The 24,080-nt window shown below is 40.0% G+C and overlaps 1 protein-coding gene across 2 annotated transcripts in view; it reads left to right on the top strand.

Annotated features, from left to right (window-relative positions):
* The window catches only part of dlg2 (discs, large homolog 2), a gene marked incomplete at both ends in the record, with an annotated part of 86,874 nt that extends 70,783 nt beyond the window's left edge, over positions 1-16,091 (top strand). The window contains 7 exons of one of the 2 annotated variants that reach the window (XM_079247105.1): positions 74-167; positions 4,787-4,837; positions 5,892-6,021; positions 10,890-11,058; positions 11,226-11,335; positions 11,899-11,990; positions 15,985-16,091. In XM_079247105.1, the coding sequence (XP_079103231.1) occupies positions 74-167; positions 4,787-4,837; positions 5,892-6,021; positions 10,890-11,058; positions 11,226-11,335; positions 11,899-11,990; positions 15,985-16,091 (753 nt within the window). Of the gene's footprint in view, positions 1-73; positions 168-519; positions 566-4,786; positions 4,838-5,891; positions 6,022-10,885; positions 11,059-11,225; positions 11,336-11,898; positions 11,991-15,984 lie in introns of both variants that reach the window. The other variant, XM_079247106.1, reaches the window with a different exon arrangement.
* Positions 16,092-24,080: the final 7,989 nt, after the last annotated feature.

Here is a 24,080-nt window from a genome sequence, read left to right as displayed (position 1 = left end):
GTTGTGGCGAGCCGTTGCTTTGTTTGCATGACGTTGACAGCCCGTCTGGCCCATGCTTTCTCTCCCTTCACAGCCATTCACTGACAAGCATAGAAAGAATTTCATCTTTACACGAAAGTTCCCGTTCTACAAGAACAAAGATGAGCTGGATGGCGGTGATGCTAACCGTAAGTAAGCTCGCAGACACACCTGCAGGGAAACATCACCGCTTCCTTCTGTGATCTGCTGTCTTATTTGTGTTGCATCACTGCATCTGATTGGTCAGCAGTAGAGAAGCTCATTTCAGAGTGATTTTTCTCCTTGTGGTGGTTTTTTTGTGACCCAGTTTCCTTTTGGATGACATTTAGGTCCAGTCCCACAGGTCCCGTCTGTTCTCTTGTAGTATTTGGCTCCCTCTGCTGGCTGCGTATTGTCGGGACCAAATCTGTGGCTCGGCTCCTCCATCGGCATTTTGCTTATGATTCGTTTGTCCCCTTCTTTTTTTCTCTTCTATTCTGGCTGTCTTTGGATGGTTAATAGGACTTCCTGGGAATAAGTGATGATGGGTATGGGACAAAGACCTTCAGTAAGTTGGTTCAGGAATGTCAACGCCATTTGGCGTTGCTCGTGTCTTCGTGTTTGTCCTGCCTGCATCTCTGCATGCTGCCACAGTCAGCCTGGTTTGCTTTGTGGTTTACAGCATCTGTCCACAGGAGGATCTCTGAACTGGGAGTGCATGAAGACTTTCTTTTCCTTCAGTCATTCAGAGATCCTTTTTTTTTTTTTTTTTTTTTTTTTAACTAAAAATTTGATCTGTCAGTTTAGTTTCTCCAGGATTTTACTGGTTTATTTTGTGGCATGAAATTATTTAGGATAAGGCAGCAAAGGTGTCATAAAAGTCCTGCTTTTAGGATCATGAGACTGGAAAGCTGCTAAACTGCCTGCTTATTTTGTTATTTGTATTTTCATGTAGATGATATGCCTGTTGGAGAGTTCTGCAGCTGGTGTCATGAGCTGCTAACTCAGATTTTAACTCCAGTGAGACATTTTCAGCATCCATGTTGGACATCTCCCATTTAAACCCACGAAGAGCTTTCTGCTCTGACACACAGAGGAGTTAAAATCCCTTTAGAGTTTGTTGGTTAAATACTTTCTGAAGTAGTTTTTAAATGTTTGTTATATCAGAATTGCTAAGTAAAGATCAACAAAGCTGACAACAAACATTCAGCTCCTCCAGAAGCGATCTACTGTAACAGTAAAGTTTGTTCGTTGGTGCAACGTCCGGCTCAGCTGGTTTCACTCAAATAAATACTGTAGCTGTTTATCTGTGAATCGGTCGTGATTGGTTGATAATTCAGCACTGAGGCTGGATTTATATTGGGATATGCTATGCTAGGCCAGGAGGTGAGAAAGTTTGGTTCAAGAGAACGGCAGTCCTGCAGGATTTAGATGTTTCCCTGCTCAAAAATAATAGATTCAATTTGACTGGATACAACTTATCAAGTTTGACAACATGACGTCTCAGGGGTATCATACACATCATTAATTAATTCAAGCTAATTTATTGTCATCCAGTCAGTATTCACCGCTGGTGCAATCACATTGAATTCTGACCTTGATCCAATCCCCTATCGGGTGACAGTGGAAAGGGGGAAAAATAAAAAACCTTTACATGAAGGAAAAACTTCCAGCAGAACCCGTCGACATCAGGGTTCATTCATTTGAATAAAGTGTGTTGAAATAGGGAAACATTTAAAACTTTGAGCTCTGCTGTTGAAAAGGACCGGTCCTGCCTTCCACTGGGTGAAGAAGTTTAGGGTTATTATTAGTGGATATCTGGCTAAGATGCCTCCTGGACGTCTCTCTGGTGAGGCATTCCTGGCACGTCATATAGGGAGGAGACGCCGGGGAACACGTCGGGATCGCCTTGGACTCTGGATAAGTGATGGAAACCGCAGTGATTTATTCTGCGTGTGAGGTGGCGCAGACGGAAACAGGAGTATTTACAGATCATTCCCTCTTTTCTGTTGAATCAGCCTCTGACAGAGAATCACCTGTAGGATGTGTATATATATATATATATATATATATATATATATATATATATATATATATATATATATATATATATATCAGAGCGAGTCTTTTGTGTCGGAGCTTGACTTTCACCGGCATGCTAACTCCACTTCATACTGTTAGTATAGTTATTATTAGCCTGTGTTGGCGGCTGTCGTTAGACGTGGCCATGTGCATGTTTGCATGATGCTGGTGTAAACATCTAAAGGCTTTCTTTGCTTGTGAGCATGTTAGAGTGATGTTTACTGTCTGAAAATATTGCATTTATATTCATATTAATGTCACTTTGTGCAGGTTTAAAACCTAAGTTGAATTTAGTTTAATTTGTTTTGAACTGTGTTGTATTTAAAATCTGCAAAACAAACAAACAGGAGCGTCCGCCCTCTTTCAGCTCTACAGGCCATCATAGAAAGTAAAATAACATCAAATTCTTGGTTTTCATGTGATGAATTTAACACGCTAACTGCAGTGTTCAGGGTCTCTCAGCATGTTTTACTCATCAATAAACTTCCTCATGTGGATCAATGGAGTCCAGTTAGATTGAAAATAACCTTAAACTAGTCCTGGGTAACGATTAATCATTTTATTGCAATTTATCGAATCTTTACTGTTGGTGGATATTGATCAATTGTCATTAATATCAATTCTATTATCAATTCTGCTTATCAGTCCGTTTTTTTTTTATTGATTTCTTTGTGAATTCATGATCTGGTTTCATATGAGGAAACATGTATAGAAAACAATTAAACATCTTGGAAAAGATTGAATTTAGAGTTTAATGTAAAAAAAAAAAAAAAAAAAAATTCAGATCAATAATATCATCAAACTAAAATGCCAAAACTGCAGATGTGGTCTTAAAAAAGGAAAATAACACATAAATTCATATAAAGAATTGTAGATGTTTACATTAAAGCTGGGGTAGGTAATGTTGCTCAGAGACATGTTACTCTGGGTGAAGTGGTTCCTCGTCCTGATAGTAGTCTATACATTCTGTAATCATGAGCAATAAGAAATATAGTTAGACCCCTCAGTTTACTGTAAATCTGTAAAAACTCTGATCAATCCAAACGTTCCGACCCAAATGGAGTTGTTAATTTCTTATATTTTGTAAGCTGCTTCTCCCGGCTCCCCTACTCCCCCTCCAGCAGCGCATACCTGATAGCCACACCCTGCATATAAACAGCGTGTTAGGATGAAAATACAAAGTAGTGAAGAAGAAACTCGGAAGGCAAACATGGCTGAGAAAATGCAGGAAGGATTTCCCGACCCGACTCGGTTTATTTGTCTCCTCCTGCTAAACAGCAGAGAAAGAGAAAATCGTTGGTGGAAAAAGCTGCGAATAAAAAAGCCTCGGATCACGCAAGGAGCAGAACCAGAGGGGGAGGAGCCAAGCCAAGGAGAGTGGCCAAGACAGGGGGAGGAGCCAAGACAGGGCGCCACTTTCACATATTGCTCGCTCCCCAACATTACCTACCCCAGCTTTAAGACAACAAAGAATGCTCTACAATAAAAACTGACTGCAGTGATGTTTATTAACGTAGTGTTGCCACTTTCACTGCAAACTAATTCATCATGTGAAAGATAAGCAACTCTGATATCTGGCCTCTGCACGCATGAAGCAGTTTCCTTTAACGGCTTCAGAGTCCCACACCTGTCCCGCCATTACCCACCTTCCAAAGACACAAATCCACCAATATTTACAGGCTAATCACAAATATTTACAAGCTAATCATACATATTTACAAGCTAATCAAAAATATTTACAAGCTAATCATACATATTTACAAGCAAATTCTAAATATTTACAAGCTAATCATAAATATTTGCAAGCTACTCATGAATATTTAAAAGCTAATTATAAATATTTAAAAGCTAATGGTAAATACTTACAAGCTAATGGTAAATACTTACAAGCTATTCGTAAATAATTACAAGCTAATTGTAAATATTTAAGAGCTAATCATAAATATTTACAAGCTAACTATAAATATATACAAGCTAATTACACATATATACAAGCTAATCGTGAATATCTGCGAGCTAATCATAAATATCTACAAGCTAATCATAAATATTTACAAGCTAATCGTAGAAAGCAAACTAATCTAAATACGTACATTCATTCTCAGCTGTAAATCAACCAAACCAGGTAATCAGGGAAACCATGGAAACCCTAAAAACACCAGAGAGAATGTTGTTAGTGTCCAACATAAAAGTTTAAACTTCCAGTGTAAACAATAAGGTCTCGGTGTTTGGATATTTACCAGCATAGCAAGGGGAGTTTTATTATCCCTGATTTATACATAATTGGTGGTGAAACAGAGTTTACTTTCTCTGTCACATGACTCACCTTCTGATCTGGAAAAGTTGTTTTTCACTCCACCTAACATCAACATTTCTGATGGAAAGTTTAGATAAAACATCACTTTTGTCATTTAGAAGCTCAGATTTCTTTACAATAATCCGAATTGCTTTCTTTTGTTTAATTTAGGTGCATAGATGTAGAAGTAGACGATGCTAAAGTCAGAGGTCCACTTTGTAAGAGGAAGTGACGTCATGTAATTAGTAAATGAGTGCGTCATATTTCTAGTTATATTTTTGTCTTGCATGTGACACACCGGAGCAAAACTCTTCAGTTTAAAATAAAAGGTTTTATCATATAGGATTTATTTAGTTTGTTTATTAAGTAATCTGAGACTGATTTTATGTTTTTCTTTGTGCATCTCACCAGGAAGTCAGGAGGATGTGATTCTCTCATATGAACCTGTGCTGCGGCAAGAAAGTGAGTTGACTTTCTTCTGTCTTGTCTTTCTCTTTTTTTTTTTTAATGTACATCTAATATTCAGCTACCATATGTTTGGGATTACAGCAGCCACAGTGTCATTTACATCTCCACTATCTATATTTAAACACCACGTATCCTGAACACGGGGAATGACAGTAGAAATGTAGGACAGGACCATAAAATGGGACAAGACTGCGGGTCCCGTCGTCCCCTCCCCTACTTATGATGCCCTTTCCTACTTCCTCCTCCTGAGGCAGATGCAACTATTTTATGGCTTAAATCTAATTTTCATCTCAACTGTCAACCTGTGAAGTTTTAAACTGTACTTCTGGTACTTTCTGTCGGTCCGAGGTAAAAGCGAATTATGCAGTCGCTCAGTGCCCCCATCACAGGGGTGCTTAAATGTCAGGATATCTAGATTTTAAAATAAAAAGTAAGAAAAATCACAAAATGTCCTTTAAGAATTTAAATAAATACAGATAAAAAGTGTGATTTATTCCAAATATGATCACAGTAAGAGGTCTGGTCAGCTGCGCTTTCAAGCTGTTTTGTTGTGGAACATTTAAAAAACACGAGTAATTAAACTAGTTTACTTGTTTTTTCTAAATCTATCTGCTGATGTGTCCTGTAACACACCCACACATGCCGTGCCTACCCCATTAAGGTTACAAACCACAGCCCAGCGACACCAGTATGACGGTGAGTTTGGACCAGTCGGTTTCAACACATTTCCATCTGCTGCAAATCTAATTTTAAGATCTTTTATTCAGTCTTTTCCTGCCTGTTTATAACATTTGCTTTATTCCATGGTCCTTCCAGAGCACTCAGACCTTATTTTAGGTCAAAATAAAAACATGCTGATGTTTTCTTTTATCATCTTGGAAAGTTTTCCTGAAGGCATGAGGACGGCAGAGGCCTTCTGTCAGTTCAGCTCTGAAATGAAGGATTTCACCTGAGATTTTGCCTTCAAATGAAAGAGAAAAAGAAATTCTTAACTTAAAGGTGGGATTAAAGCTTTACTAAACCTGACTGTTTTTTCTTTTTTCACCAGTAAATTATGCCAGACCAGTAATAATCCTCGGACCAATGAAGGACAGAATCAATGACGATCTGATATCCGAATTCCCAGACAAGTTTGGCTCCTGCGTTCCACGTAAGTTCCAGCAGACGCAGCAGGAAACGTGTTAATGTTGTTGTCTGCATCGTGTCCAAATGGAAACAAATTTCACCGTCTGTTTGCTGTCGAAACCTTTTTTTAATCTCATTTAACACATATCAGCTGAACGGTTTGCTGCAGAAATTCACTTTTATTTAAAGTGTGTGTGTTTGTGTGTGTGTGTATAGATAAGTGAAGACATGTCATGTGTTTCTCATTTAATGTTTGATTTTCATCTGCTTTTGCATTTTAGTGCTGCAACAGATTTGAAAACAATTCAAATGAGGAAATTTCGGGCTAATCTTAAGATTAAAAATGTAATTTTAAACGAGTGATTTTCATCCTAACTGGTTATTTGGTTCCTGATTCGGTAGGAAAAAGACTGAAGCGGTTCAGATTTCCTCTTGTTCTGCTGCACAGAGGACCCGCTGCTGGCTTGAGCCTGCAGCTGATGCTTCATTTCACATCTGAATGCAGCGGAGCGTTATCAGGATCCAGATACTCCACCAAGTGTCACACAAACAGAACATCAGCAGGACACATAAACACCAAATCTCAGGCGCTGAAGCACAAGTTTGCTGTTTCTGTGAACGTCAATATTTTAAGTTTATTCTGCATCAGCAGAGACAAACAAGGACTGCAGTGTAAATTATCCATGAAACATAAACATGTAGAAACACAACTTCCACCAATGCAGATCAGGTGCTAAGACGAAGGCATGACATCTATCTCTACTGTCTCTACTGTTTGCATTAAACTTCTTAAACTTTAAATATTTTACACAATATTTTCACTAATAATCTTTGAAAAACCTGCCTCCTGCAACGAGTTTGTCGACTATTTTGATAGGAAGAAGATTTGACATTCGCCGCATGGTGGACTGAACAGGTGGACGTTTTTTTTCGTCATTCTTTATTTTTATTAAAGTCATTATATATTTCACAAAAAAAGAAAAAGGAAATTATACAGAAAGAACATAAATAAACCAACTGAGGTTTAGACGGGTACTTAAATCAAATAAAAAACATTTACAAATGTTACAATTTAAAGAGGCTATCCCCAATTTTACAACAAAACACTCAAGCCTGAAAAACCGTCATCTCTGGTTCATCCACAAAAATCCACCCAAATTCTGAAATTCTGCTTTAAACCAAAGAAAAAACACATTCTCCCCCATTAGGAGAGGGGAATAAGAGAAAGAAAGAGAGAAGGTATAATAATTAATTTCAGTATTTCCCCTGTCTCTTAGATATATGTTCAATTTTTCCCAAAAGGTATCATCCTTTCCTTTTTGGAGTCTCAAGTTAAAAGACAAGCGTTCCATATTATAAATATTATTGACCATGACCGTAAACTGTTTTATAGTGGGTGGATCCTTGCTAAGCCAATGCTTAGTTAAAGCTTTTTTGCACGCTGTCTTAAAGATTTTTAAAAGGTACTTATCAGCTGTGGACAACTTTTGATCTATATTTACTAAATAAAAAGATACACACATAAATTTAATGTCAAAACAAAGAAGATTTTTTAATCATCTGATGGACACCTTCCCAAAAAGACTGAAGAACAGGAGGACAGTTTTGACGCCGCTGGATCTGTGAGGATCATAAATGAACAACTTATCTCCAGTTTGTCAACAAAATTGTCCAAAAAAATAATTGAAGTGTTAAAAAAAAACATCCTGAAGAGAGGAGTGGAAGGAATTCACACGTTTCTGCCGAACGTCCGGAAACAAAGGAAACAATCTGGAGGAAGTGAGCGATGAGTCGATCCAGACCTGTTCTTCTTCAGAAGCTGATAAAACTACATTCATTCAGCTCTATAATATATATATATATAATATAGTTACTGTGCAGCATGTTAACTTTGTCGTTGACTTCTCTGGACTCGGAGGCATCTAGGAGCACACATCACAGTCAGATCGATCAGTTTTCTTGAGATTCGTAGGAGAAAATAGGCAACAAACGACCTGAAACTCTTCATCTCTTGTTGTCCTCAGTACCAGAAGTGCATTAAATGTTCATGAAGGAATAGCAGAACGAACATCTTCACTGTCTCCACGTCAAATTGGACATTTTTGCAGACCTGAAGTGCAAAAACAGAGATACTGTAAACGTTAAAAACATCAGTGTTACATGTTTTTATTCATGTTTCTGACGTGTTTTTACTGTTTGTGTTTGTTAAATGTCCTCGTCTCTGAACTCCTCCGAACTGATCCGCTCGCTCGTCTGTTTCTTGTTTTGACTCATTTCTCATCAGACAAATCTGTTTTTATTTTGCATGCTTTTAATTGTTCCATCTCTTTTATTTCATTTTACCTTTTAAACCATAAAAAGCTGCTAACAATTCAGAGTTTGAAGGTAAGTGACGTCCCCATTTCTCCCCATGAATAACTGTTTGATAAAGTTTTGCTGCGTCAGCGTGTGTAGATTAGCTCGGTGATGTTAGTCAAAGGACTGTTTTATTCTGAGGTGATGACTGCAGCTTTTAGAAGCATCATCAGACTGCTTACTTCTTACATTTAGTGACATTAATGTGTGAATTTACACACCGTCCTGTCGTGTTATCCCCAGTGCTATGGGGGATAAAATGTAGTCAGAAAGCATCATCTCCAAGCCTGTAAATGCAGCCTTTTAACAACGGACACCCTGCAACATCCGTCTGGCTTCAGAGTGCCAAAGTGTTCAGTTTGCAGCCAAATGAGCCGAAAAGCCGAACATCCTGGTTCACAGTTTAACCTGAGGATGTAGGGGCTGCAGAAGTGGGAACAGCTCACCTTTTGGTGCTCTGAAACTGTCAGCAACATAAAAACAAGTACACCAGTAACAGCAAACACAGCGCTCCAGATTATTCTGCATTACGGTTTTAAAACGTTAAATAGTTTGTAAAGAACCAAAAATGTTCTCATTTTGTATTTTTTTTGTCATTAAACTGGAGATTATTTTATTAAAAAGCCGTTTAAAACAGAATCGGGTGGTATTTCTGCAGAATGAGCCGGGGTGTCCAGCTCCGGTCCTCGAGGGCCACTATCCTGCAGGTTTTCCATGTTTTCCAACACACCGGATTCTAATGAATCAGTCACTGTGCAGAACTTCATTGACTGTTGGATCTGATTATTGTGAGCCAGGTGTGTTGGAGCAGGGATACATGGAAAACCTGCAGGACAGCGGCCCTCGAGGACCGACTTTGGACACCCCTGCTGTAGAAGGAACCCACCAAGAAATGTTCAGGTGGAAACTCCATCCTGAGGTACCCCTGAGGGGCCCTACCATCTCACTCCCCATTATTCCAGCCCAAAGTATAACCACCACCTTGCTGAAATGGCAGCCTTGTTGGGACATATTGGTCATCCAGAACTCCATCCATCCATCCAGACCAACCGTGACCGTGCAGCGTGACATTCATCACGAGTCTTCACACATTTCTGAGCCCATTGTAAATGTTCCTGTATGTAAACATTGATGCAGGGAGGCGAGAAGCTTCACTGGGGGCTTCAAATCCCTGCTTGCAGCTCATAAATGGTTTTTTAACAGCTCTTTTCATGACCATTTCCTTGATCTGCCTTCATCATGAACAAACCTGGTTGTTCTGTGATTCACACACAGGTTTTGTAATCCTGCTGAATTTCAGTGTTTTTATTCCTTCCAGACGGCATTTCACTGTTTCACACTAGCGATGCACCGGTATCGGCTAAATACCAAGCGTGTGTACTCGTACTTGGTATTAATAAAAGTGTACCGATACCACAACCGATACCACACTAGTCAAGCCAGCGCAGATGTGTTTGATGACATGCTTCAGACATGTTTTAAAAGAAATAAATGCCTTGAATGTTAAAATGTGACATTTTTGTTACACTAAAAGCGAGATCTTTGTTTCCAAACCACACATGTATAGCTGTATTTAGGTAAAATGTGCCAAATCAAAATAAAACTTGTTGAAATCGTTAGATCTGTAATGTTATTATATTTGGATTGGTGAGGTAACTTCAGAAAGGATGGGTCATTTATTACAACCTAATGAAATCTGACACAGTTATAACAGCAATAATAACCATAGTCACAATAATGTTCATATAAACAGATCTGGTATCGGCAAATATTGGTATCAGCAGATATTCAAATTTCAGATATCGGTATTAGATCAGAACTTCCAAAAAGTGGATCAGTGGATCCCCTATTTCACACTTCATTCAGAGGTAGACAAATAATGTAGCTTCCCTTCAGCTTCGCTAATTACCAAACCTGTCTGAGATTTTTGTCGAAACAACACAACCTGAATCTAAGGGAAGAACTAAAACCCAACGTTTCGCTTCTAATATGCACATAAAGGGATGAACTATTGGATATCCTGCCAACTGTCTCGCGTTTCGCTTCTTGTGGCGATTTTTTCAGTTCTTTGTCTGATTTTGTGACTTTACAGTTGAGAAATGTGTTTCTGTATGTAATAAATGAGCTGTTCCCACTCGTGCAGCCCTGAGTGCAGCGCATTGATGGAAAATGAGCAGGTGCAGCCAGATGTTGTGAGTTGGAGCCAATCAAACGTTCCAACTGCTGTACAGTCATGTAACACGGGACCGCACGAAGGTCAGCCATTTCCCGTTGTGTTAAAAAGCCAAATGTCACAGATGTTGGTGGGTGTTTGATCAGTATATGAAACAAAGAAGGACGTGGTAGCGTTTAGCTTTGCTAGCCTTTTAGTAGCTAGTCGCACCAACAATGCAGCCCTTCAGTAGTCTTTGTTTTGTCCCTTTTACTGCACCATACATCACTATTATTGCCTACATTTCTAATAGTTTTTGGGTTTTCTTCAGGATTGAAAGTCAAAACAGAATTTATCTCCTACTTCTTGTTATGAAACATTTAGACTTTATTCTCTTCTTTGAACCAAAGATACCACAAGGCAGAGGCGGACATATGAGGTCGATGGGCGAGACTACCATTTTGTGATGTCCAGAGAGCAGATGGAGAAGGACATCCAAGAGCACAAGTTCATTGAGGCGGGACAGTACAACGATAATCTGTATGGAACAAGCGTCCAGTCTGTGAAATACGTTGCAGAGAGGGTGAGAATTTCAAACAACGTGTTAAAACTGCCTGCAATCTGCACTTTGGAGGCCTTAAATTCAGCCGAGGTGGCATCTGAAGCTTCTGCGATTCCCTCACTGAAGAAATGAAATTGTCTTTATTTGTTATTGCACGACGCATCTCTAAATACCTGCCTATGTCTCAGGGTAAACACTGCATCCTGGACGTGTCTGGGAATGCCATCAAACGGCTACAAGTAGCACAACTCTATCCGATCGCCATCCTAATAAAGCCCAAGTCTGTTGATTTACTCATGTGAGTATCTTTAGTTGTCACTTTTTATTACTTTCTCAAGCCAATGACACACTAGGACCCCTGCTGTAGATGGGTTGAAGAGGCCACATACAACCTAGGGAGCACAAACAGCACAGTCTTATCAATAAAACAACTGATTAATAACCTGTAAACAATAAAAACTTCATATTTTCCATTTTGTTTCAATGCAAAAGATCAAAATGTGACATTTATTAACTATCCTTTAGGAAAACAGTCAACAACCCAAAATATGTGCAGTTTTAACTTTATCTTGCCTCAAATTCACATTTACATGTTTTATTTGCATATTTTTATATATTTTTTACTTGTATTTATTTATGTTAATTATTTTTTCTTCATATATTAGTTTAGTTGCTAAGCATGTCATAAAAAATGTTTTAAAGTGGCCTCATTCAGCAAATGCTTGTCGACACATCATCACACACTGAAGTCAAACATAAAAGTATGATAAAATCCTCAAGTCACATTTTAATGCTTTGCTTCATTGTGTCCGTTTCCATCCTGATTTAATCCTGTTTGTGATGTTTTGTCCTCCGGTGCAGGGACATGAATAAAAGACTGACTGAGGAACAAGCAAAGAAGACTTTTGACAGGGCGATGAAACTGGAGCAGGAGTTTGGTGAATACTTCACAGGTATGATATAAATAGAAACACAAATGGAGAAGCAGATGTGTGTTTTCAGCTTGTCTCATTCAGAGTTCAGAGTCGATTTCTCCATGACTGACCTCTGGACATGACAGTCCTGCTGTTATAAAGCAACATAGTCCCATTTCAGCCTTTTTATATTCCTTTTAATCCTTTGAGCCCGTTGACTATTTTTAGATCTCTGCTCAAAATGTACTGATAAATGGAGTTCAAGATGTGTAGAAATAAGAAAAATTATCGTAAAATCTCGCAATTCTCGTAAAATCTAGTCCGGCTGACAAGTTTTTACGAGAATTGTGGCTTCTGCGAGGTAGCCGTGTAGCGTTATTTTGAGGTTTTCCACTCGCTGCAGAGAATTTGCTACGACTTTTTGAAGCTTTTCTGACTCATTTTTTTTCTAAAACTCTGAAACTCACTTTACTGGAAATGAACTGGTCACGACCCCCAAATCACGTCCGAGGACATGTAAATGCAGAAAAAGTGTTTCCATGACACTTTTGCGATATATTTCTATGTCAAAACGTCTGAAACCACTTCATGAGAGAGTAAAAGCTTTTTAGCTAAATTTGAGACTTTTGTCCTAAACGTAGGTGTTTCCTTTAACGCGTTTTTTAACGCGATATTTGGTTGCAAAATTCTCAGCGTAATGGAAACACAGCTTCTGATCCAGTGAAGTGACACAATATGAGAGACGTTTTGGTTGAGACAGTTCAGGAGCAGTCTCAAAGGGCTGGCCTGGGATTTACTTACTGTTAGCAACATGTCTGTGTACGCATCACAGCTGCCTCACGTAACTAGCGTTCGTTTGTCATGTAGGCCACACGTGCTTATTGCAGTATTGACTTAACAAGATGCACTCATGCAACACGGTGTCTCAGGTAAAAGCAATGGTGCCTCTCAGACCTTGCTGGCAACTTCCAGCGTTTTTATAAATGTTTCTCCTTGTTGCACAAACGTCTGTGCCTTAAAAGTTAGCAACAGATTGCACGCATTATGGGGGTTCATGTGGAAAAATGCCCAAGAAATACGATTTCAGAGTTCTTAGCACTGTGTGCTGCCCAAGCAGCAACCTCCGGTGGTTCAAAGTGCAGCCTTTGTGGAAGTGCATAAAACTGCAGTTCCCCCTTCATCCGCTAGGGGCTGCAAAACAGAGCAAATCCCCATAGACTCCCATGTTAAAAAGACCAACTTCACAGCAGGAATAAACATGTTTACAGCCTGGTTCAGAAATCCATTTTAGGTTTAATAGGTCAGGTTTACCTTCATGACAACTGTGGGGGGAGTGAATTTTTTTCTAACTTCTTTGTTTAAAAGTAATCTAATCCTAAAATTTGGCATATTGTGGGGCGTGTTCTTTTGATTGACAGGTACCCGATCTCCCGCTTCAAGTAAGAAGAACGTAAAACAACTGCAGTTTTTAGCCTGTTAATAAACGTGACTTAGCTTTAGCCCGCTTACCTCCGTTAGCTGTTTAGCTCCGGTTAGCTCCGGTTAGCTCGGTTAGCTCTTAGCTACAGTCTGCTCAGAGTTTGCTCCATGTCAATCATCCACCATGACGCTCACAGCCCCCCTCTCAGCTCCACCTCTTTGCCCATATTTGTATTTTTCGGGCGAGACGACACGCATGCCCCTGCCAAGATGGCGATGGTAGGAACCGCCCACCGAGCTTCAATTCAGCTCTTCAGAAACCTACGGGTGACGTCATGGAGGCGCCATCCATCTCTTTTTACTCAGTCAGTGGTGCTGCCCCCTAGCGGTGACCTCCAGTATTGAGCGTTTGGGCTGCATCAGACTGCAGCAAATATAGACGCTGCAGAATATCGACGTCCATGTTTGCAAACGCAGATTGTATTTTCCAGCCCTGAAATTGCGATTTTATCATAATTTGGCACCATCTCCTCTCAGGTTTTAAGAAGTTTATTTGTGTGGTTCTGAAGGACTTGCGTTCAGTTTTCTATCTTGAGATGATTTGAACTCCAGGAGATCTAAAGACATTCAGCTGAAACGTGGAGGCGGAGCCTTTAAAAAAGTCGGCTCCATGGTTCGTATAATTTTAAGGTTCCTGATGCTTTTTTTTTTTTAAAAAGAGCATGAATTTGTCGGCGTTATCTTTTTTCATTTATACATTAAATAGATTAATTAAAATTTGAAAGCAATGCAGGTGATCAGCTCCTCTTTTTTCAGCAGCAGCAGTGTTTGTTCTGTGCTTTGAGCTGAACAAGAACTGATCATGTAATTTGCTGCTTTTTGTGGTTGTTAACAGAACTTTCCGTCCCTATGTAAGATGTTTCTAACTGGACCGACTGCACAGCTCCTGGTAGTAGCAGGATGCTTTTGGCAGTAACCTTGTTTTGACAATCCTGGAGTGCAATATAAACGCATGTGGCTTGTGAAGATGCGGCGCACGCCTAAAAGCCTCAGTGTAATTCATTCCCTGCTTGAGATACACAACGTATCATAACCTCAAACTTTTATTGTGAAAGTCTGCATTGGGATCAGTTTGACGCCATGAACATTATGCAGCTGAAAAGGTTTGCAAATAATTTTAGTTTATATTTGTCAAATGAGTTTTGTCATCCTGCAAAAAAGATTTTCTGCCTCAAAAATAAAGTTTGTAAATGTGCAGAAAACGATTTTCCTGGTTGTTAAAGAGGTTTGCATGTGTGGAAAGCAAATAGAAGTTTTTTTGCAAACATCCTCCTGCATCGAGATGTATTTTGTCCCAGTCTTCAGCCTTTGTCTGATTGGATGGTGACTAATGAAACTGTCCAACCAGAGAGCAGATAGCTCCCTGACGGAGAGTGGGTGGAGGCCAACTGGAGGAAATCGGGCCGAGTGACCTCAAATGATGACCGGGTGGAGGCGAAAGAGATGAGAGAGAATCCGCTGGACCTGCTGTTCGAGTCTCGGACTCGGTTATTTACCTTCATCACTCTGTTTCAACTTTATCTGCCTTTTAAACAAATTTACTCCCCTTTAAAAGCCCGCAGCGGTGCTGAAGGACAGCCGTCTTCTCTCTGATTGGACAGCTGGACATTTCTAATGAGGCCTTAGCTAGAAGGAACTAGATCAGCTGAAGGTCCAGATGCATCTCTCAGGTCCTGACAGGTTTTTAGTCCTGAAACTTCTTGTTTTTTTTGCCTCTTGTCCAGTTTCTGCTCGCCATGCTGACATACGCCAAGGCTGGACATCTTAACTGGGCGTGTTAGAAAATACGGAAACGTGGCTTTTAAAGACACGGACCCCGTTGAGCGCACAATCCCGCCCTGCCGCACACAAAGTTTCTCGTGGAGAAATGATGCAAAACAAACGTTTTTCTTGTTCTTGCAGCTTCGAGAACAAGAAGAGTTCTCGCTTCTCGTTGAGTTTGTAACAAGCTACGTTCACACCAGGATGGTCCGCTGGACTCTGATAGGTGGAGGGAAACTTTCTTCTAGATCGAGACTTTTAAATTACGTTGTTCGAGACGCACAACGAACGACTTCTGTTTCCACCGTCTGAACAAAACACGGATCAGATCCTCGCAGCCGTTGGGTTGAGAAAGAATTTTCTATAAAAGTTCTTCCAGGTCCGACTCATTTCTCCCGTACAGAGCCGCCTATCGTCCAGCACGTACACCTGTTGTGTTGTGGATAGAGTCCACTTTATTGATCCGTGTCAGAGTTCGTTTGCGCTTTCGCCCCAAAGGAAGCGGTCTTTACGAACAAACGGACTTGGATTCGGATCAGAAAGGCTGCTGTGAACGAACCCGTGTTTTACTGTCGTAAATAAACATCAGTGCTGCGGAAAAGTCTTCGCCGTGTCTTTTGGTTTAATGTATGACCCAGTGGTTGGTTTCAGTCAACGCTCTGATCCCCGGTTTGTGGACGAACCCGATCCGCCGTTCTGCCTCTCAGGTTTGGCATCGGCGCTCTGGACAGACGGTTTCATCTCTCAGACAACCAGTTTCCAGTATAACCTCCGGTTTCTTTTTGCCTTTCAGCTCTGGTCCAAGGAGACACCTTAGAGGATATTTATGAACACTGCAAACAGGTGATAGAGGAACATTCAGGACCTTATATCTGGATCCCGTCGAAGGAGAAACTATAACGACTCATCAGCCCGGAAGGGAGTTGAACTGCAATGAACAAATATGAAGCTGTAACATATGAGACGTGAGTGGCAGTGGATAGGTTTTTATTTATATTTACTGATTCTTTTTTTTATTTTCCTTTATTATCTCTGTTGTTTGGTTATTGCGCTGTTTTTCACTCAAAGCGAATGCTCCTGAATGTAAAGTCTTGGCAAGATTTAAGTTTTCAACTTGAACTCTTTGTACATTTATTTCCTTTTCAAACTGTTAAAAGGTAAAGAGATGTGATGAAGCGTGAATGGATTTGGGGGGGGCATGTATCCACTTTGGGAGTTTGTGGCGTATCGTACGGGGAGCCGGAGGTGACATACAGCGCGGATGTGGGAAAGGAGGTGCTCCACCTGTAACAGCCGCTCTCTCCTTTCACACTGCAACTAGCAAATAAACACATGGAGTCCAACATTTTGTCTCCTTTTGCTTCCGTTCAGAAGTCGCTGCTTTTATTTCTATCTCCTTCTTTTTTTTTTCTATATTTGTCACGAAAGCATTTTATTCTCTATAATTTTCCTTTCAAAGGCGATTCTCGTTCAGCCGTTGGACTGAAAACGGTAAGTAAAGACAGAAGAAACCATATGAACCAGAAACTGATGACAGGATTCAGTTACTGTTTGCTCACATGCAGATAAAATGTTTCCGTCTGAAGTGAAGGAACGATGACCTGGAATTTTTGGTTTTATCTCCATGCAGACGGTCAGAGCTCCTTTTTATACAGACTTCTAGGTCATTTCTTACAGAATAAGGACAGTAGATTAAGTCTTCTTCCACTGGAAACTCTGAAGGGGGAGAATTTTTCTTCTTAAATATCATTTAATCTTTGATTTTCTTTTTTTTTTTTTTTACTTCTTAGTTTTCAGTCTGTCCTCCAAGTCCATCCACGTTACGCACCACTGGGAAGCAAAGGTCAGTCCAGGTTACAATCATGGCTGTGGATTCATTAAACTCTTACTTCAGACCCGTCGCAGATGCAGTTTGTCTTTGAAGCCATGCTGTTCTCCACTAACATCAGCAAGGGTCCAGTAAAGGTAGACCAGTGAAACAGACCAGTCTTTAATCTATCAGGGGTGTCCAAAGTTTGTCCTCGAGATTTGTAGTCCTGCAGGTTTTTTATGTATTCCTGCTTCAGCACACCTGACTTGAATTAAATTAATCTAACAGCCTGTAAACTTCATTCATTTCAGTCAGGTGTGTTGGAGCAGGGATACATGGAAAACCTGTGGGACCGTGGCCCTCGAGGACCGGAGCTGGACACCCCTGATGTAGAAGAACCTGTTTTTTCCTCAGATTTCAGGATTTTTAGGGGTTAAACACACAAACAGCATAAAAAACAGCATAATGACGTGAAAAAGCATCTTCTGAAACAATGAAATGCTCATTTACACTCGATACAAAAATATGCTGAAGTCAGGGCAGTGGTTCTCAAACTGGGAGTCAGGATCCCCATGGGGGTCGCAAAACTAAAACATAAACACATCCTACATTTAATAAATGTGGGATTTTTACCGGGATTGTTAAATAAATGCAGAGAGAAATCTGAAATTTTCACCCGAGTTTTTTAATATTTAAGGATATTTTTACACGTCATCCAAAACATTGAGTTTGATGTGATCTGCGTGGGAGAAGTTAATTTGGGGCATGAAGGTTCTTTGTCACCAAATCCACTCAGAACAACTATATCCTCCTTATTCATGAATATTCTGACAGTTTTCCAGCCTGAAGCTTTGAGCAGTGTTGGGGAAACTGGGCCCTCGTCCTGAAAGTTTCCATGTCACCCTGTTCCAACACACCAGCTTCAAATGGATGAATCACTGAGCAGATCTTGGTAAGATGTTGGATCCATTTGATTGGAATCAGGTGTGCTGGACCAGGTATCCATGGAAAACCTGCAGGATTCCGGCCCTGGAGGACCAGGGTTCCCCACCCCTGATTTAGAGGATACTGCAGGCCGACCCAGCTATCACACAATAAATCTCAGCCATCATGTTGAAGTTGCCAACACCAACTTCTGTTTCTTCGGGGGTCACGGGTAAAAAAAAGTTTGAGAGCAGTTGAGTTAGAGGACGGAACGTAAGGAAAACGCTGATTCTCCTCGTAAGAATGGACGAGATATTCACGCCAACGTGGGACAGGAAAGGCTTCCATGTTCAGTAGAACTCGTGACTTTTAGACTCTTTAGCTTTTATTGTGAGTAGAATGACCCCTTCCTCTGGGACGGGACTTTTGGTGGGGGGAAAATGGGATTCTTCCTAATAAAACGTCTTTGATGGAACTCTCCTGCATCTTCATTTGGCCAATCACGAGGAATGCATTGCTTTTGCCCACCATGGTGGCGGTAACGTTGACCTGCTACGTTTTGTTAACGATCCGGTTCTCTCAGGTCACCTTTTCCAGCACGTTTAACGTCACAATGGAAAGTTTCGTCTGTTCGCACATCTGCTAGCATTCTCCATGGTGGATCCGTCCCTACATCGGACCTGTCGCCACAGATTTTCAGTCCAGTTCTTGTGTCTCGTGACATATCAACCTTCTTTTCACTAAGAATGCCCTCTTGACAGCCACGTTTCCATGGAGACCATTTCCAATAAGGCTTTGGCCAACAGTAGATGTATCGACTGAGGGTCCAGATGCATTTCTCAGGTCCTTCTTTGAATTTCAGATCATCTACATCGGTTCTACCTGGTCTACGTACTGAATAAAGACGGACTGAACACCATGCTGACATGTGCCAAGTCTTCAGCTGACAGCTCTTTGGAAATCACCTTGTTGATTTTAAAATAACATTTTCTGTTGTTTATTTTCGCTGCTTTCACAGATGCAGCTTTTTATCTGTCGACAATAACACTGGTTCATCCCTTGAGTTTGGAGCCTGTAAATTATTCATCGGTTGCTGTGTAGAGGTTTAAATAAAAAAAACACTTGACTTTGAAAATGGTCGCATTAAAGACTGGACTGAATATAAGAAAGAAAAAAAAATCCACTGTTTAAAGAAAAAAAGGTAAAAAACCTTCAGAAAGCCAGGAAAAGTTTTACTCAAGAGCCCTTCAAAAGATAACAAAAACATCTGCATCGTTTTAGACAATGTATAAAGAAGGAAACGATGGATTAAGATTCTTAATTCAGTTTACAAAAACAGATTTAACTCTAATGTGCATGTCGTGTTTATACCTTGTACTGATGTATCTGAATATAAATACTGTGTACTTTTACTTAAACATAATAATTGGCAACAAGCAAAGGTTCTTGTTCAAACTTTCTAAAGTCATAATGGATTTTATTAAAAATAAAATTGTATCAACCCCTTGATTTTATTCTAATTGTGCAAAAGATGTCTGATAAATGCACGTTGCAGCTGTATCCTCCTCCTTCTTGATGTACGATATTCAGCTCAGCTGGAGCCTCGACGTACCTGCTGGATGTTGGGTCGTGATCGGCCTCTAAATGTCAATCATTTAGTCAGATCATTCAAGTAAGTCCAGTCAAATAAACCCAGGAGGATATCACCGGAGGAGAAGAGAGAGAAGTCAGCATCTGACTGACTTCTACCTCTCGGACAGATCTCAGAGAAGAGACAGGATGAAAACGGCTGATGTATTAGCCATTGTTAGAGGCTGTCATGTGAGAAAAATCAGAAACTTAGTTCTCATATTATAATGCTGCAGGATTTTGGTTTTAATACAAATTTATGGTGACTGATATCCTGAACAGCCCAAAAAAAAATGCAGATTCTGGCAACAGTAGATGGATAAACAGGTGAGTTTAAGCCGCCTCATTAACGTTGGGTTAAAACCTAATCTGGAACATAAGAAAATTAAAGAAATAATTAAGCTGCCTTGTTTGTTTCTTGGTACAATCCATCTGATAGTCAGTCATGGAGCAGGTTTCTCCAGTGTTGACTGATGCAAATTCAGTCACTGTCAGGCAACCTGTCCTGTTTAGCAGCATTATTTACCAGATATGCCGGTTGTATCATCAATAAACAATGGCAGCTTCGCCTATATTTAATGTAAGAATTCAAAAGACGATTTTCTGTCATTTTGAAACCGACCCAAGTCTGTTTTCTGACCACAAACTTTGAGGACTGCAACTTCCGACCCTTAGATTGCAAGGTGTCCTCTGATAGGTGGAGAGGAACAGTCAGTCAGAATGAAAAACCAATCAGATGCAGCGTTCCATGAATAGGGCGGGTTTTCTCAATGTGTACAGTACGCTGCTTAACTGTTAAAAAATTCAGTCCTACAGGATATAAACATCTATCATCCTTTGTCCTGTGTGTACAGGTAGGTAAGTGCTGTCAACCCGCCGGTGGAAATGTCGGTAACATGTTTGTTTTAAATCAGTTTTCATTCGCTGAACACCCAGGAAGCATTTAACGACTAATCACTCAGCTGACTGCAACAGCGGCTCGTCGTTTGCAGACTTTTCTGCTGTTTCCCGCAACGTTTCGGTGTCTTTTCACAGCGAAACTACGTGGAAAAATCAAGTTAAGTCAGGGATGGAGTTGGGAAGGAAAAGCAGTCTGGGTGAGAGCACTTTGCAAACCGGGGGAGGGGAGAACCGAGATGAGAATTTACTCCCACCTCCAGGAAAACGAAAGTAATTTCTGTTACATTGTGTGACTGAACAAGTCTGTTTTTTGGTGAGAATGAACTCGTAAGGGTGTTACTTTGGGGGGTTGAGGTCGTTTGATGTGTCGTCTTCGCCGACAATAACATTCATCATCCCCAGAAGCTGCGTTTCCGTCCCAGTGTCAAGTCACCAACAATGACCAAAACCACTTCCGGTTTGCAGGTTTAAATAAAAGTATTGAGTTGGGACCATTTAGTTTTACTTTATGGTTTGGTGTAAAAGTATCAATACACCTGTCATAACTTCATATTTTACTTACAGTCAGTCAGACTGTAATTGCTAGCCTTAAAAAACTGGAGACTCCTCATCCCACAAATGCACTTTTGGTCCAAATGTGGCCATATATAAAAGAGGAATAAACAACCTTATTAAGTGTTTAAGTTTTATTCCCAAAAAAAAACATTACAGTCCCAAATACATAACCAATTAATTACAATTTTTCTTACTTTAAGGGTTGAATTTTGTGTAGGAGACATAGATGAGGAGGAGGTGCATTAGTGCGTGTGGGCAAGGCCGGATTATCCAATGGGCATTATGGGCACAGGGGCCCATGCCCACCTGGAGCCCATGTGGGGCCCACGTAAGGAAAACACCAGCAGTTTGGACATAAAACGAAATTTACATAAAAGGCAGGTCGTTACACCACAGTGTCCAGTGTGTTGCCAGTGGTACCACTGGCTGAGAGACGTTAGAAATGTTGTTTCAAAGTGTATCATTCACAATTTTCACAATGTTGGAGTTGGGGAAGGGGGACCCTGGAAAACTCTGGAAAAAACCTGAGGACCCGACCCATACTCTCAGCGGCAAAGGTGGTTTGGAAGCTGCAATATTTTACTTCCTGATATTTTAAATTGGTCTTTAGCAATAATTTTCCAGGCGTTTTTTAAGTTTTGTGGGCTGATTTTTCATTTATTTTCAGTCCTTTTCTTGTTCCCAATCATTGTCAGGTGGATGTGTGATTTTATGCAATGCTCATTTTAAACAAAAATATTAAATTATTATGCAAACATTTTTGCCACGGCCTTTAAAGATATGGACTGGTTTCTACAACAAAAGTCTCCACCATATTTTACTTCCAAACGTTCAAACTTGTAATCTTTTAAAGTGGTTTTGATCAATAGTTCTCCAGACTTTTTCCGTGGACATTGGCAGCTTTAGCACTCATTTTCAGTCCAGTTCCTGTATGTGACCAAGAACTCCAAACCCTTTGGACAAATCTGTCTTAAAACATAAACATACATAAATAATTTAGCAAAAGTTGCCAAAATATTACACCGTTTGATAGAAAATAATTATTTTTGCACAAACAAGGTGATTCAAATTGAGATGTTAGCTAAAAACTTGGCACATCTCAGCATCGTGTGCAGAAACTAGACAAGTGGAGTACTGAGTTTCTGGAGAGTCCGGACTGAAAAACTGAACAGAATCTGAAAGATGCACCTGGACATTCAGTTGATCCGTCTACTGTTGGCTGGAACCTCATCAGAAACAGGAAGAACAGGCTGAAGCATGGCACATAAACTGGACTGAAAATCAGTCGCAACAGGTCAGTGGAACAGGAAGGATGAAACCTCTACATAACCTCAACATTACTGAATCAGTGTGGAATCATCAGGGCACAGAACGAAATAAAAGGTTATGACACCAAAAGAAAACATTGGACAGTCCTTCGAGAAATCTGGAGTCAAGAAGTTTATTAATGTTTGCATGTTTTGTTTTATTTTTAAACAAAGCTGCTTTCTTTTTTTGTTTTTATTGGCTATCGAAGTATAAAATTATTTTTACCACGGTCAATGATTATTCTAATGACAACTGGCTGCATTAATATTGTATATACACATGTAAGTCGGCGAGTTAAATCACTGTAATGTCCTTCTGTTATGAGCGTCACCATTATAATTGATTCAGATCAGCTGATTTTAACAGGTGAATGAGAGAAACGCTCTGTAGCCTGAGAGTTGTTGTTTGGTGTAAAACGTAAATCAAGGCCAACATGAAATATTTCCCATACTTTAGCATATTTAGCAAGTGTTGTAAAAAAGAAATAAACATTTGTTGTAAAATGTTTACTGTGTGGGACCATGGTATAAGCAGATTAAACAACTCGGATCTGTGCATTAAACAGTTATAATGCACGACCAGCAGCGGAGTCTAATGCACGGCTCCTCCTTGTTTCATCCTTACATAAACATATGTTTCTTGTATATCATCTCCAGTCAATTAACACAAATTTTAAAATATTCTGCTTTTTTATTATGTCTGGATGAACCTAAAATGGACAAAAACCTTTACAGATAAACTTAATTAAACTTTCCCAAAGAATTTAAATACTCATGTACAATTGTTCAGCATTTAAGTACTTATTGTGTAAAATGCACATTTCTAACAAGCTAATTCAAAGCATTTTAAAAGAGAAGAAGAGCTGAGGGACTGCACAGTGGTTAGCACTATGGCCTCCCAGCAAGAAAGTCGCTGGTTCAATAGCTGGGGCAAGGTTTGGACAGTGGCCTTTCTGTGTGGAGTTTACATGTTCTCCTCACATGGGTTTTTCTCTGGGTTCTCCGGTTTCCTCCTACCGTCCAAAGACATGCATGTTACGTTAATTGGCTAAATTAGCCCTGGGAGGCAGTCTCTACCTCCCTGCGATGGACTGACAACCTGTCCAGGGTGTACCCTGCCTTTCGCCCAAAGACTGCTGGGATAGGCTCCAGCTTCCCCGCGACCCTTCATCGTACTAAGGCTCAACCCTTTTGCAACTGTGTTGCAAAAGGGTTTTTGCCATGTACCCCCTAACCACTGCAAAGTATTTTTGGTTAAAGCATGAAAAAGCACGAAATACAGCACTTTGTCATTTGTGTTTGATTCATCAAACTTTAACCATGCAAAACATCCCGACTATGCTTCAACCAGCAGTCCGTTGCGTTGTCAAGGCGACAGTGACTGACGGATATGATTTGTCTTGTAATAGTGGGGTTCAATTCACGTCGGAGTGTGGAAATTTGGGGGGAATGAAATGGTGTCAATCCAAATGTAAATTCAGTTTATGAATGTTCACTCACATTTATTGAAATATATTAAATATTTATATAATATTTTATGTAAGGATGTTTGAAAGAAAACATAAAAAGATATGTTTAAAAAAAAAAAAAAAAAAAAAATTTCACGTACCCCCTGGAATGTCTTGAAGTACCCCCAGGGTTACGTGTACCCCCATTTGAGAAACAGTGGACTAAGCGGTTAGGAAAATGAATGAAGAAGAGCTGAGGTTAATGTCTCCTAAATATCCAGAGCAGCTCTTATTTTGAAAAAAGAAAATCCTCCGT

This window comes from Telmatherina bonti, assembly GCF_933228915.1.
Source record: "Telmatherina bonti genome assembly, chromosome: 10".
In the NCBI taxonomy this organism is placed as follows: Eukaryota; Metazoa; Chordata; class Actinopteri; order Atheriniformes; family Telmatherinidae; genus Telmatherina; species Telmatherina bonti.
This window is presented reverse-complemented; position numbering and strand designations above follow the sequence as displayed.